This window comes from Notolepis coatsorum (assembly GCF_963971535.1).
Source record: "Notolepis coatsorum genome assembly, chromosome: 1".
Classification (NCBI taxonomy): domain Eukaryota; kingdom Metazoa; phylum Chordata; class Actinopteri; order Aulopiformes; family Paralepididae; genus Notolepis; species Notolepis coatsorum.
This window is the reverse complement of record NC_140165.1, coordinates 117,794,338-117,807,140: the sequence shown is the minus strand read 5'-3', so window position 1 is coordinate 117,807,140 and position 12,803 is coordinate 117,794,338. Positions and strand designations below refer to the sequence as shown.

General features: G+C 44.6%; 1 protein-coding gene across 1 annotated transcript in view; it reads right to left on the bottom strand.

Moving 5' to 3' along the window:
• rpgrip1 (RPGR interacting protein 1) overlaps positions 1 to 12,803 on the bottom strand; it is a gene marked incomplete at its 3' end in the record, with an annotated part of 80,488 nt that overhangs the window by 61,674 nt on the left and 6,011 nt on the right. Inside the window, exons 10-14 of the mRNA XM_084337973.1 lie at positions 9,694 to 9,767; positions 8,607 to 8,854; positions 4,360 to 4,466; positions 3,973 to 4,023; positions 1,777 to 1,956 (exon numbers count right to left, since the gene is read on the bottom strand). Coding sequence (XP_084194099.1) covers positions 1,777 to 1,956; positions 3,973 to 4,023; positions 4,360 to 4,466; positions 8,607 to 8,854; positions 9,694 to 9,767 — 660 coding nt within the window. The remainder of the gene's footprint in view (positions 1 to 1,776; positions 1,957 to 3,972; positions 4,024 to 4,359; positions 4,467 to 8,606; positions 8,855 to 9,693; positions 9,768 to 12,803) is intronic.

Below are 12,803 nucleotides of genomic sequence, written 5' to 3'. Positions count from 1 at the left end.
TCTATATATTTATATAATGTATTATTCTATATTATACTTGTATATACTATACTATATAATTGTATTATTTTAATTGTACTATAATATAACTAAATCATACTATTTATACTACACTATTGTAACGGACCATTTGAGATTAAACATGTCTAGACAATATCCTTTGCTGTATGTATGCCTTGAAATGACGTGTGGGATTTTACCCGAGTTTGATACCCGTATGCCTATATAAATCTGTCCCTATTGGCGCACCGTTAATCAGTACAGCTGGAAGCATCTGTTAAGTGATGTAGTCGGTTGGCCGCAGGAACGTTTGGTGCGTCTTTTTGTATCGCCTTTGTATTCCTGTGCGTCGCGACTTTTATCCTTTTGTATCCCCATTTATACAACGGCATGCAAATTTCTCGATTCTGATTGGCTGAAACAGTCAATTTACACGTAGTTATTTTTCATAATCCCACGCTCTTTGTTGGATGCCTAGTTGAGAGACAGTTGGATGTGTTAGTTTGTTGGATGTCTTAGTTGAGAGACAGTTGGATGTGTTAGTTTGTTGGATGTCTTAGTTGAGAGACAGTTGGATGTGTTAGTTTGTTGGATGTCCTACTGAGAACAGTTGGATGCACTTCCGAGCTGCTTCCACATGGAGGTAACTTCTCTTTTTTTTTATTTTTGGAACAACTTTTTTGACGGATGGTTTTTTCAATAAATCTTCAATTAATGTGTGTTTATTGTATAGCAATAAGGTTGGATGAATGTGCCAGTTGTATAAAAGCATTACACCACTTGTAGTCGTGGGTTGTGAAAATTAGACCATGCCTAGGGGGGTCTAACGACCACCCCTAGGCATGGTCTAATTTTCACAACCCACTCCTGCGCGTGATGTAATGCTTAAGTATTGATCGTGTGTTTTAAACGAAAAGAAAAGAAAGGACCTTTTCGGTTTACATTCCTTGGGGAGCGCAACAAATTATGCTTTGTTGTTTATTTGATTATGGTTGTAATTTTGTATAATGTAATTTGTGAATGAATGATTTTATGTCTTGTGTAGGAATGTAATCCTTGTAGTTTTGATACCAATGTTATTTAGTTTAGTGTTTGTACTATGCTGTGGAAACCGTTATGTGAAATGTTTGTTTGTCTGTTTATGTACGTTTCCAATGCAGTTTTCACGGTGCTAAGATGACGTCACGGATGGACAAATAAATAAAGATCGTCTTATGCATCAGTCCAGACTCTGTCATTTGGATCAAAGGGCTGTAACAATTATATTGGTATACAGTATTATACAATATTTTAATATATTATTATTCTATGTTAAGCTGCTATATACTATATTACTATACTCCACATTATTACATCGTACATTAGTGAATGATGCCGACAGAAGGAATGTGAATCGCTACCCTCCTTCAAAACCGCTCTCAAAGAGCACCTACGGGAGGCTGCAATTAGAAACTGGCCCCGGTAAATGTCCAAACCCCCCTATGTCCCCACCCACCCATCCAACCCCCTCCAATGTACAGTTTCTTCCCCCTCTAATGTATTTTCTTTTATGATCTCTGTCTCTTTTAAACAGTACTGTATATTTGTATATCTTGTATGTCATAAATGGCATGATGATTTGAAAAGGGGGGACCCTGATGTAAACAAGACGAAAGTATTTCTCTGGTCTGCATCCCCTTATAAATTGTGTGTATACTATTGAACCGTACTGTATTGTACATATTCTGCAATCTGTTAATAAAGTTTTCAATCAATCAATCCAAACATGCGTACAACCTGCAGGTCGCGGTTGATGCGGTGTTGCAGCAGCAGCATGTCTCTGGTCTTCTGAAGTTCTAGGACGGTCTCGGCGTACGTGGCTTGGATGTCCACTAGCTCACGAGACGAGTCCCCCGCCTTCCCATCAGCCCCGAGGAAACACAGGCCTGTCCGGCCCTCCTGCTGGAGCCTGAAGGCCTGTAGACATGTATTGAAAAAAAGAGAATGGGGAAAAGGACAAAAGCAAGGGTAGTGTTTTCATGACGTTTCTCAACAGGGAAACCCTTATTGAGAGACCAGATAACATGAATAATAATAATACGAATACAAATAAATAGTATAGTGATAACTGAACCTTTGTGCTGACGAGCCATATAAGTCCATTTAGAATATCTTTTTTTGGACAGCGGCTGTATTTGCAGTTGTGAAGTTCATCTAAATCACTTGGAGTGTGAATGTGATGTATCACCCAGAAAGTACTCAACCTCGACTGTCCTGTGAGTGAAACCAAATACTCTAACTTACCATCTTTAGATAATAAAGTAGGCTACTCAACCTAAACTTTAACTATGTGACCACAACCCTCTAACTTACCATCTTTAGATAATAAAGTAGGCTACTCAACCTAAACTTTAACTATGTGACCACAACCCTCTAACTTACCATCTTTAGATAATAAAGTAGGCTACTCGACCTAAACTTTAACTATGTGACCACAACCCTCTAACTTACCATCTTTAGATAATAAAGTAGGCTACTCGACCTAAACTTTAACTATGTGACCACAACCCTCTAACTTACCATCTTTAGATAATAAAGTAGGCTACTCAACCTAAACTTTAACTATGTGACCACAACCCTCTAACTTACCATCTTTAGATAATAAAGTAGGCTACTCGACCTAAACTTTAACTATGTGACCACAACCCTCTAACTTACCATCTTTAGATAATAAAGTAGGCTACTCAACCTAAACTTTAACTATGTGACCACAACCCTCTAACTTACCATCTTTAGATAATAAAGTAGGCTACTCAACCTAAACTTTAACTATGTGACCACAACCCTCTAACTTACCATCTTTAGATAATAAAGTAGGCTACTCAACCTAAACTTTAACTATGTGACCACAACCCTCTAACTTACCATCTTTAGATAATAAAGTAGGCTACTCAACCTAAACTTTAACTATGTGACCACAACCCTCTAACTTACCATCTTTAGATAATAAAGTAGGCTACTCAACCTAAACTTTAACTATGTGACCACAACCCTCTAACTTACCATCTTTAGATAATAAAGTACTCAACCTCTACTGTCTTTAACTATAAATGAACATAAGATTCTAACTCAGATAAGAAAATACTCAACCTGTGTCTTTAACTATGAATGAACACAACACTAACCATCTTTAGAATACAATTATAAAACATTGTTCCTCTGAAAACTTAAAATGGAATATGGTTCTTTGTCTGAGGTACTTAATTCAGAACACAGAAAATGGATGCCACATTAATTGATACAGCACTGTGAGAGGAACAGCACAAAGCACAGTATGACAAAGCACAGTATGACAAAGCACAGTATGACAAAGCCCAGTATGACAGAGTACAGTATGACAAAGCCCAGTATGATAGAGTACAGTATGACAGAGTACAATATGACAGAGTACAGTATGACACGCAGAGTGCAGTATAGTATACTGCCCTGTCAAGGCAGGCCGCAGTAACTCAAAAAAAGTCTAAATTGAGTTATGAGTGAAATTGAACTTGTCAATAAATGTTTTATCTTGTGACCAAGTTTCAGATGTTAATGTCGCTCAGTTTTGTAGATATGGGGTTTTAAGGTAATGTACAGGCAACGTGCAGTAACTTCAAATACAATGTTGTTTTCCCTCCTGAAGTTACTGCACTTTGCCTGTACATTACCTGTATAATTATTTAAGGGAACTGTGCAGCAGAGTGCAGTATCTGTTTTTTGGGGGTTAATTAAAATAATTATGTCATATTTTTGTATGCCTAAAGATTACTTCATTAATACATGTTAAATCTGGGTACTATCATCTATCTACCTATAACACATTTTGGATGGCAAGTCAAAAAACTTTAAAGCCATTTTTCTCAGTTTCACTTTTTTGAAGTTACTGCGGTCTGCCTTGACAGGGCACAGGGCAGTATAGTATAGTATAACAAAGTACAGTGAAAGAGCACACACCTTGATCTGCAGTAGGGTTTCACTGAGCTCCTCCACGCTCAGGTCAAACTCCTGAAAGACAGACAGACAGACCCGAATGGGGGATGAAACACAATGGAAAATACCAAAATAGTACACAGATGTTACGTTTACTAAAGTACAACTTAAGTTTGGTAAACAATACATCTGAGGCTGCTTTTTTTTTATTTTTTATTTTTTTTTACTTCGATTACACTTAGATCATATTAATGACTATCATACTAAACATGCGCTTGGAATTAAATGATAAGAACCACCAAAGATACATTTCAGAGAAGTACATTATGGGTAGAAATATACTTTCAGCATGGAAGGATATACAGATTTTTTGCCTTGGGAATTAAATATGCATTTGTGATGTTGGCTGACCTTGGGGACAGAGGCCAGTCTGTCCTGCAGTGTGGCGACCTGGTGTCTGTACTGAAGAACCTCCGCCTCCAGGTGCTCCCGCCTGCCTTGTGTCAACCCACACAATTCTAAGAGAAACAATATAAGGAATATTAACTTCTATACTATTTTTGAAAGACTTGTTTTATCTCTATAATATACCGAAGGACTTCTTTCAGACCAACCCCTGTATAACCGACCAACTCGGCAGTTATAGACAATGCCCTTCAGAGGAAAACGTATTGTGAATTGACCACTTGACCAATTGACCACTGCTTTTACAAACCCAGTTTAGTCCTGTACCTGAGTGAGGCCTGTACCTGAGTGAAGCCTGTACCTGAGTGAAGCCTGTACCTGAGTGAAGCCTGTACCTGAGTGAGGCCTGTATCTGAGTGAAGCCTGTACCTGAGTGAAGCCTGTACCTGAGTGAAGCCTGTACCTGAGTGAAGCCTGTACCTGAGTGAGGCCTGTACCTGAGTGAGGCCTGTACCTGAGTGAAGACTGTACCTGAGTGAAGCATGTACCTGAGTGAGGCCTGTACCTGAGTGAGGCCTGTATCTGAGTGAAGCCTGTACCTGAGTGAAGCCTGTACCTGAGTGAAGCCTGTACCTGAGTGAGGCCTGTACCTGAGTGAAGCCTGTACCTGAGTGAGGCCTGTACCTGAGTGAAGCCTGTACTTGAATGAAGCCTGTACCTGAGTGAAGCCTGTAGCTGAGTGAAGCCTGTACCTGAGTGAGGCCTGTACCTGAGTGAAGCCTGTACCTGAGTCCTGTACCTGAGTGAAGCCTGTACCTGAGTGAAGCCTGTACCTGAGTGAAGCCTGTACCTGAGTGAGGCCTGTACCTGAGTGAAGCCTGTACCTGAGTGAAGCCTGTAGCTGAGTGAAGCCTGTACCTGAGTGAGGCCTGTACCTGAGTGAGGCCTGTACCTGAGTGAAGCCTGTACCTGAGTGAAGCCTGTAGCTGAGTGAAGCCTGTACCTGAGTGAGGCCTGTACCTGAGTGAGGCCTGTACCTGAGTGAAGCCTGTACCTGAGTGAAGCCTGTACCAGAGTGAAGCCTGTACCTGAGTGAAGCCTGTACCTGAGTGAAGCCTGTACCTGAGTGAAGCCTGTACCTGAGTGAAGCCTGTACCTGAGTGAGGCCTGTATCTGAGTGAAGCCTGTACCTGAGTGAAGCCTGTACCTGAGTGAAGCCTGTACCTGAGTGAAGCCTGTACCTGAGTGAGGCCTGTACCTGAGTGAGGCCTGTACCTGAGTGAAGACTGTACCTGAGTGAAGCATGTACCTGAGTGAGGCCTGTACCTGAGTGAGGCCTGTATCTGAGTGAAGCCTGTACCTGAGTGAAGCCTGTACCTGAGTGAAGCCTGTACCTGAGTGAGGCCTGTACCTGAGTGAAGCCTGTACCTGAGTGAGGCCTGTACCTGAGTGAAGCCTGTACTTGAATGAAGCCTGTACCTGAGTGAAGCCTGTAGCTGAGTGAAGCCTGTACCTGAGTGAGGCCTGTACCTGAGTGAAGCCTGTACCTGAGTCCTGTACCTGAGTGAAGCCTGTACCTGAGTGAAGCCTGTACCTGAGTGAAGCCTGTACCTGAGTGAGGCCTGTACCTGAGTGAAGCCTGTACCTGAGTGAAGCCTGTAGCTGAGTGAAGCCTGTACCTGAGTGAGGCCTGTACCTGAGTGAGGCCTGTACCTGAGTGAAGCCTGTACCTGAGTGAAGCCTGTAGCTGAGTGAAGCCTGTACCTGAGTGAGGCCTGTACCTGAGTGAGGCCTGTACCTGAGTGAAGCCTGTACCTGAGTGAAGCCTGTACCAGAGTGAAGCCTGTACCTGAGTGAAGCCTGTACCTGAGTGAAGCCTGTACCTGAGTGAAGCCTGTACCTGAGTGAAGCCTGTACCTGAGTGAGGCCTGTACCTGAGTGAAGCCTGTACCTGAGTGAAGCCTGCAGCTGAGTGAAGCCTGTACCTGAGTGAGGCCTGTACCTGAGTGAAGCCTGTACCTGAGTGAAGCCTGTACCTTAGTGAAGCCTGTACCTGAGTGAGGCCTGTACCTGAGTGAAGCCTGTACCTGAGTCCTGTACCTGAGTGAAGCCTGTACCTGAGTGAAGCCTGTACCTGAGTGAAGCCTGTACCTGAGTGAGGCCTGTACCTGAGTGAAGCCTGTACCTGAGTGAAGCCTGTAGCTGAGTGAAGCCTGTACCTGAGTGAGGCCTGTACCTGAGTGAGGCCTGTACCTGAGTGAAGCCTGTACCTGAGTGAAGCCTGTAGCTGAGTGAAGCCTGTACCTGAGTGAGGCCTGTACCTGAGTGAGGCCTGTACCTGAGTGAAGCCTGTACCAGAGTGAAGCCTGTACCTGAGTGAAGCCTGTACCTGAGTGAAGCCTGTACCTGAGTGAAGCCTGTACCTGAGTGAAGCCTGTACCTGAGTGAAGCCTGTACCTGAGTGAGGCCTGTATCTGAGTGAAGCCTGTACCCGAGTGAAGCCTGTACCTGAGTGAAGCCTGTACCTGAGTGAAGCCTGTACCTGAGTGAGGCCTGTACCTGAGTGAGGCCTGTACCTGAGTGAAGACTGTACCTGAGTGAAGCATGTACCTGAGTGAGGCCTGTACCTGAGTGAGGCCTGTATCTGAGTGAAGCCTGTACCTGAGTGAAGCCTGTACCTGAGTGAAGCCTGTACCTGAGTGAGGCCTGTACCTGAGTGAAGCCTGTACCTGAGTGAGGCCTGTACCTGAGTGAAGCCTGTACTTGAATGAAGCCTGTACCTGAGTGAAGCCTGTAGCTGAGTGAAGCCTGTACCTGAGTGAGGCCTGTACCTGAGTGAAGCCTGTACCTGAGTCCTGTACCTGAGTGAAGCCTGTACCTGAGTGAAGCCTGTACCTGAGTGAAGCCTGTACCTGAGTGAGGCCTGTACCTGAGTGAAGCCTGTACCTGAGTGAAGCCTGTAGCTGAGTGAAGCCTGTACCTGAGTGAGGCCTGTACCTGAGTGAGGCCTGTACCTGAGTGAAGCCTGTACCTGAGTGAAGCCTGTAGCTGAGTGAAGCCTGTACCTGAGTGAGGCCTGTACCTGAGTGAGGCCTGTACCTGAGTGAAGCCTGTACCTGAGTGAAGCCTGTACCAGAGTGAAGCCTGTACCTGAGTGAAGCCTGTACCTGAGTGAAGCCTGTACCTGAGTGAAGCCTGTACCTGAGTGAAGCCTGTACCTGAGTGAGGCCTGTACCTGAGTGAAGCCTGTACCTGAGTGAAGCCTGCAGCTGAGTGAAGCCTGTACCTGAGTGAGGCCTGTACCTGAGTGAAGCCTGTACCTGAGTGAAGCCTGTACCTTAGTGAAGCCTGTACCTGAGTGAGGCCTGTACCTGAGTGAAGCCTGTACCTGAGTCCTGTACCTGAGTGAAGCCTGTACCTGAGTGAAGCCTGTACCTGAGTGAAGCCTGTACCTGAGTGAGGCCTGTACCTGAGTGAAGCCTGTACCTGAGTGAAGCCTGTAGCTGAGTGAAGCCTGTACCTGAGTGAGGCCTGTACCTGAGTGAGGCCTGTACCTGAGTGAAGCCTGTACCTGAGTGAAGCCTGTAGCTGAGTGAAGCCTGTACCTGAGTGAGGCCTGTACCTGAGTGAGGCCTGTACCTGAGTGAAGCCTGTACCTGAGTGAAGCCTGTACCTGAGTGAAGCCTGTACCTGAGTGAAGCCTGTACCTGAGTGAAGCCTGTACCTGAGTGAAGCCTGTACCTGAGTGAGGCCTGTACCTGAGTGAAGCCTGTACCTGAGTGAAGCCTGCAGCTGAGTGAAGCCTGTACCTGAGTGAGGCCTGTACCTGAGTGAAGACTGTACCTGAGTGAAGCATGTACCTGAGTGAGGCCTGTACCTGAGTGAGGCCTGTATCTGAGTGAAGCCTGTACCTGAGTGAAGCCTGTACCTGAGTGAAGCCTGTACCTGAGTGAGGCCTGTACCTGAGTGAAGCCTGTACCTGAGTGAGGCCTGTACCTGAGTGAAGCCTGTACTTGAATGAAGCCTGTACCTGAGTGAAGCCTGTAGCTGAGTGAAGCCTGTACCTGAGTGAGGCCTGTACCTGAGTGAAGCCTGTACCTGAGTCCTGTACCTGAGTGAAGCCTGTACCTGAGTGAAGCCTGTACCTGAGTGAGGCCTGTACCTGAGTGAAGCCTGTACCTGAGTGAAGCCTGTACCTGTACGAAAAGTGATTTCCTAACAAAATGGCGGCAGCATCTTAGTGGGACTCTTACCTCTCTTGTCTCTCTCTCTCTGTTCCTCCATTATGTCCCTCTCTTGTCTCAGCCTCTTCTTTTCCTCCTCCAACCTCCCTCTCTCCTGCCTCTCTACCCGCAGCACGTCCTCCAACCTCCCTCTCTCCTGCCTCTCTACCCGCAGCACGTCCTCGAGCCTCCGGATCTCCATCTTCCAAATACCGTCTCTCTCGATCTCCAGCTCCTTGTCCGCCGGGCCCCCCTGGTGACTCTGGGCTGATAAGGTGCTGATGGAGAGAGAGAGCAAAAGAGATAAAGAGAGCAGGACAAATCCCATTCACATTTACCATAGCGATTTAGGACTACAGTTCAATTCGTCAGAAACAGTGTAGTTTTACACCATTTGTTCGGGGTCACTGGCTAAATCCTTTTGAGATATAATAAAATTGTCTCCATTAGAGACGTCTAACATTAACAAGTGGCTTTGCTTTGAGTTCTGACATGTCACATGTGGCTATTGGTTTTAGTATAAAAGAAATTCCCCAGATACTGTACCAATATTTTAGCCTGGTATCCTGTTGGTATCGGCCCAATATCACCTACCAGTAGGCTATAGGTACATAACTATAGTTATTACATGGTGTTTTAACATTCGCCGAAATGCTTGATTGTGATTGGTCAATAGCGCTCGTCAGAGGTCCGTTATTACTCGATAACGGACCTCTGCCGAGCAATAATGACCGTTGTTCGCAGCTGTTCGCAATCAAGCCCACTGACACACACTGCATCAGTGCAATCAGTCCACACACCTGCCGGCTGCCGGCGATAATAATAACTTTATTTGGGCTGAGAGCGGACGGAGCCACAGAACAACTGCGTCTGCATTTGATCTCGTCTTGTCGATGGTGTAAAATGAATTAGGTATATTGTTAGTATGTTAGCCATGTAATAAGCGAGATAGTGTATAGCTATACTCTGTCATTGTCGCAAAATAATTGACCTTCACTACTCGGCGAGGCGCCTCGGTATTCTAAAGTCCGTGTCGGTCAATTATTTTGCGACAATGACCTTGTAGCTATACATTATCCCTTACTTATTATATGAGATAAAAGACTGTCTCTCTCACCTCTGCAGCAGAGTGTCGTAGCTCTCTTTGAGCAGAGCTCTCTCTCCCTCCAGGTCTGACACTCGCTCCTGGAACTGAGAGAAGGAATGAATGAATGAATGAATGAATGAATGAATGAATGAATGAATGAATGAAAACTTTATTAACAGATTGCAGAATGGGTACAGTACAGTACAGCTCAATACATACAATTGTTAAGGGGATGCAGACCAGAGAAAGACTTTCGTCTTGTTTACATCAGGGTCCCCCATTTTCAATTCATCGTAACATATATGACATACATGACATACAGATAGACAGTACTGCTACATCTATACATTTATGACATACCAGATTTGCAATTACAGTACTGTTTGTGATACAAAAAGAGTCCAGAAAGAAAAGAGTATATACATTAGGCGTAGAAACTGTACATTGGATTGGGTAGGTGGGGGTGGGGGGGGGCTGTACATTGGAGGTGGTTGGGTGGGTGGGGGGGGGGGGTTGGGTAGGAGTGGGGGGGGGGGGGGGTTGGGTAGGAGGGGTGGGTGGGGGACACTGTACAACTGTACAAACAACACTGTACATTGGATTATTGACAAGACCATACTTGGTAATTTACTGTACATTGGAGGGGGTTGTGTTCGGACATTTACAGGGGCCAGTTTCGAGTTGCAGTCTCCCTTAGGTGTTTTTTGAGAGTGTTTTTGAAAGTGGGTAGTGATTCACATTCCTTTTCAGCTTTGGGTAGGGCGTTCCACATTGATGTGGCATAATTGCGAAACGTGTTTAGTCCCTTGTTTGAGCCGAATCTGGGTTTAACATGATTTGTGGAGCTCCCTCTGGTGTTGTGATCGTGGTATTCACTGACCTTTGGGAAGTATTTTGTCATGTACATGGGTACCTTGGTCATGTAGTGTATCTTGTAGACCAGGCCCATTGCAAGTTGCTGTACTCTGTCGTCTACTCTAAGCCATCCTAGGTTGTCAAAGTGGGCAGGGGTGAGGTGGGTTCTAGGAGTAAGGTCAAGCAGTAGTCTGACCAGTTTGTTTTGAGATGTTTGTAATTTTGTTTTTAGCGCCTTTGAGGTGCTTTGGTACCATGAGGTGCAAGCATAGTCGTAGTACCCTTGAATGAGTGCTCCTGCTAGAGTCTTCAGGGTATTCTTGTTTACCAGTGAGGAGATCCGGTACAAGAATCGTGTTCGTTGGTTGACTTTTTTTATTACATTGGATGCCATTTTGTCACAGGAAAGATTTGCCTCTAGGATGGAACCCAGGTAGGTAATATCTTCTTTCCTTGTGACAATATTGTCACCCACTGTAACTGAGAAGCCGTCGGTCTTGCTGAGTTTGTTATTTGAACCGAAGAGAATGGACTCTGTTTTGCCCATGTGTAATGATAGTTTGTTATCAGCGAGCCATATGCAGATTTTGCCTAGTTCTGAGCTGAGGGTTTTTTCAACCTGTAACTTGTTCTTGTCAGAGACCAGCAGGGCTGAGTCGTCCGCAAACAGGAACAAGTTGCAGTCACAAGCTGACGACATGTCATTTGCATAAATTAGGAACAGTAGCGGACCTAGTATGCTTCCTTGTGGAACACCACAGTTTACTGTGAGGGGGGGGGATAGGGTACCGTTTACCTCCACCATCTGCTCTCTCCCCTCCAGGTAGGATTGCATCCAGCTCACTGATAGACTATCAAAACCAATTGCTTTTAGCTTGTCAATCAGAATGGTGTGATTGACAGTGTCGAAGGCCTTTTGTAGGTCCAGCATGACCATGCCGCAGTATTTGCCCGCGTCCACCTCTTGTTTGATGTGGTCGTTTAAATAGAGAAGGCATGTGTCAGTGGAGTGGGATGTTCTGAAGCCAGATTGGAATTCGTAGATTAGATTTTTTTCCGCAAGGTATTTTTCGACCTGTTCGTATACAATTTTTTCCATGACTTTCGAGATGGAGGTAAGGATAGAAACAGGGCGGTAGTTGCCTGGGTCTAATTTACTGCCTTTTTTGTGCAGAGGGGTCACTCTCGCAATTTTGAAGTCCTTGGGGACGTGTCCCTGTTTTATGGAGAGGTTTATTATGTGTGTGATGACTGGGGTGATGGCGGCTGCTGAGTCTCTGAGGAATTTGGAGGGGATGTTGTCATGGCCAGTATTCACTGGTTAAACTGGTCTGAGATCAGCAATCATAAACACATACGGATTATGGGCCCAAATTCATGAAGCTTCTTGGAGTATGATTGGTAAATCTGAGGTGTCCTTGAAGACATAGGTGTTGTGTCCAGGCAGTGATACGTTGAGAGAGACAGGGCGGAACTGAGACATGGAACTCCCTACTAGCTACTTCCATCACCAGCTCTGGGGAAATAAGCAGACTCTAAGGAACTCTATGAAGTGAGTGAGACGTAAAATTACTTATACCAGTAAAAGTAGAGGAGGCTTATTTGATTGAGCAACAGATTTGCCATGTTTAGGCACTTAGAAACATATTGACATTTTAAACTCAGTGGATTAAAAGGGAATTGTATTATATTTAGGTGCAGACTGATGATGTAGTTCACCTGTTTGATGATTTACAAGAGACATGTTACCTTCAATAAGGTATTCTAACATAGTTTCTCTCTGATAAAGCAGGGGATGATGAATTTCAAAGTGACAAAAAGAAAAAGAAAGAAAAGGAAGAATAGCACATTCTCGTAGTGGGGGCCTTAATGAAATTGCAACATCCGCTCTTTTAATGTCTTTTAATGCAGGCTAATTAGCAAATCATAGGCTAGTTAGCAACAATAATAACACCTGTCAAACATTATTTGATCTCTCACAGCCAATTAACCGCAAAGAACGAAATAACTAGGAAAGGGACAGAAAAACCTTGTTAATTTCCACCACAGGCAGGGAAAAAATGCCCCGGCGCTTTGCCTTTACTTTCTTTTCTATTTGTATTCTATCTTTTCTTATTTAAATGATGACAACACTTAACCCTTTCACTACCACACTACAGACGGTTAACCTGGTAGTGTGGTAGTGAAAGTGTTAACCCTTTGTAGTGTGGTAGTGAAAGGGTGAACCTTCTGTAGTGTGTTAGTGAAAGCGTTAACCCTTTGTAGTGTGGTAGTAAAAAGGTTAA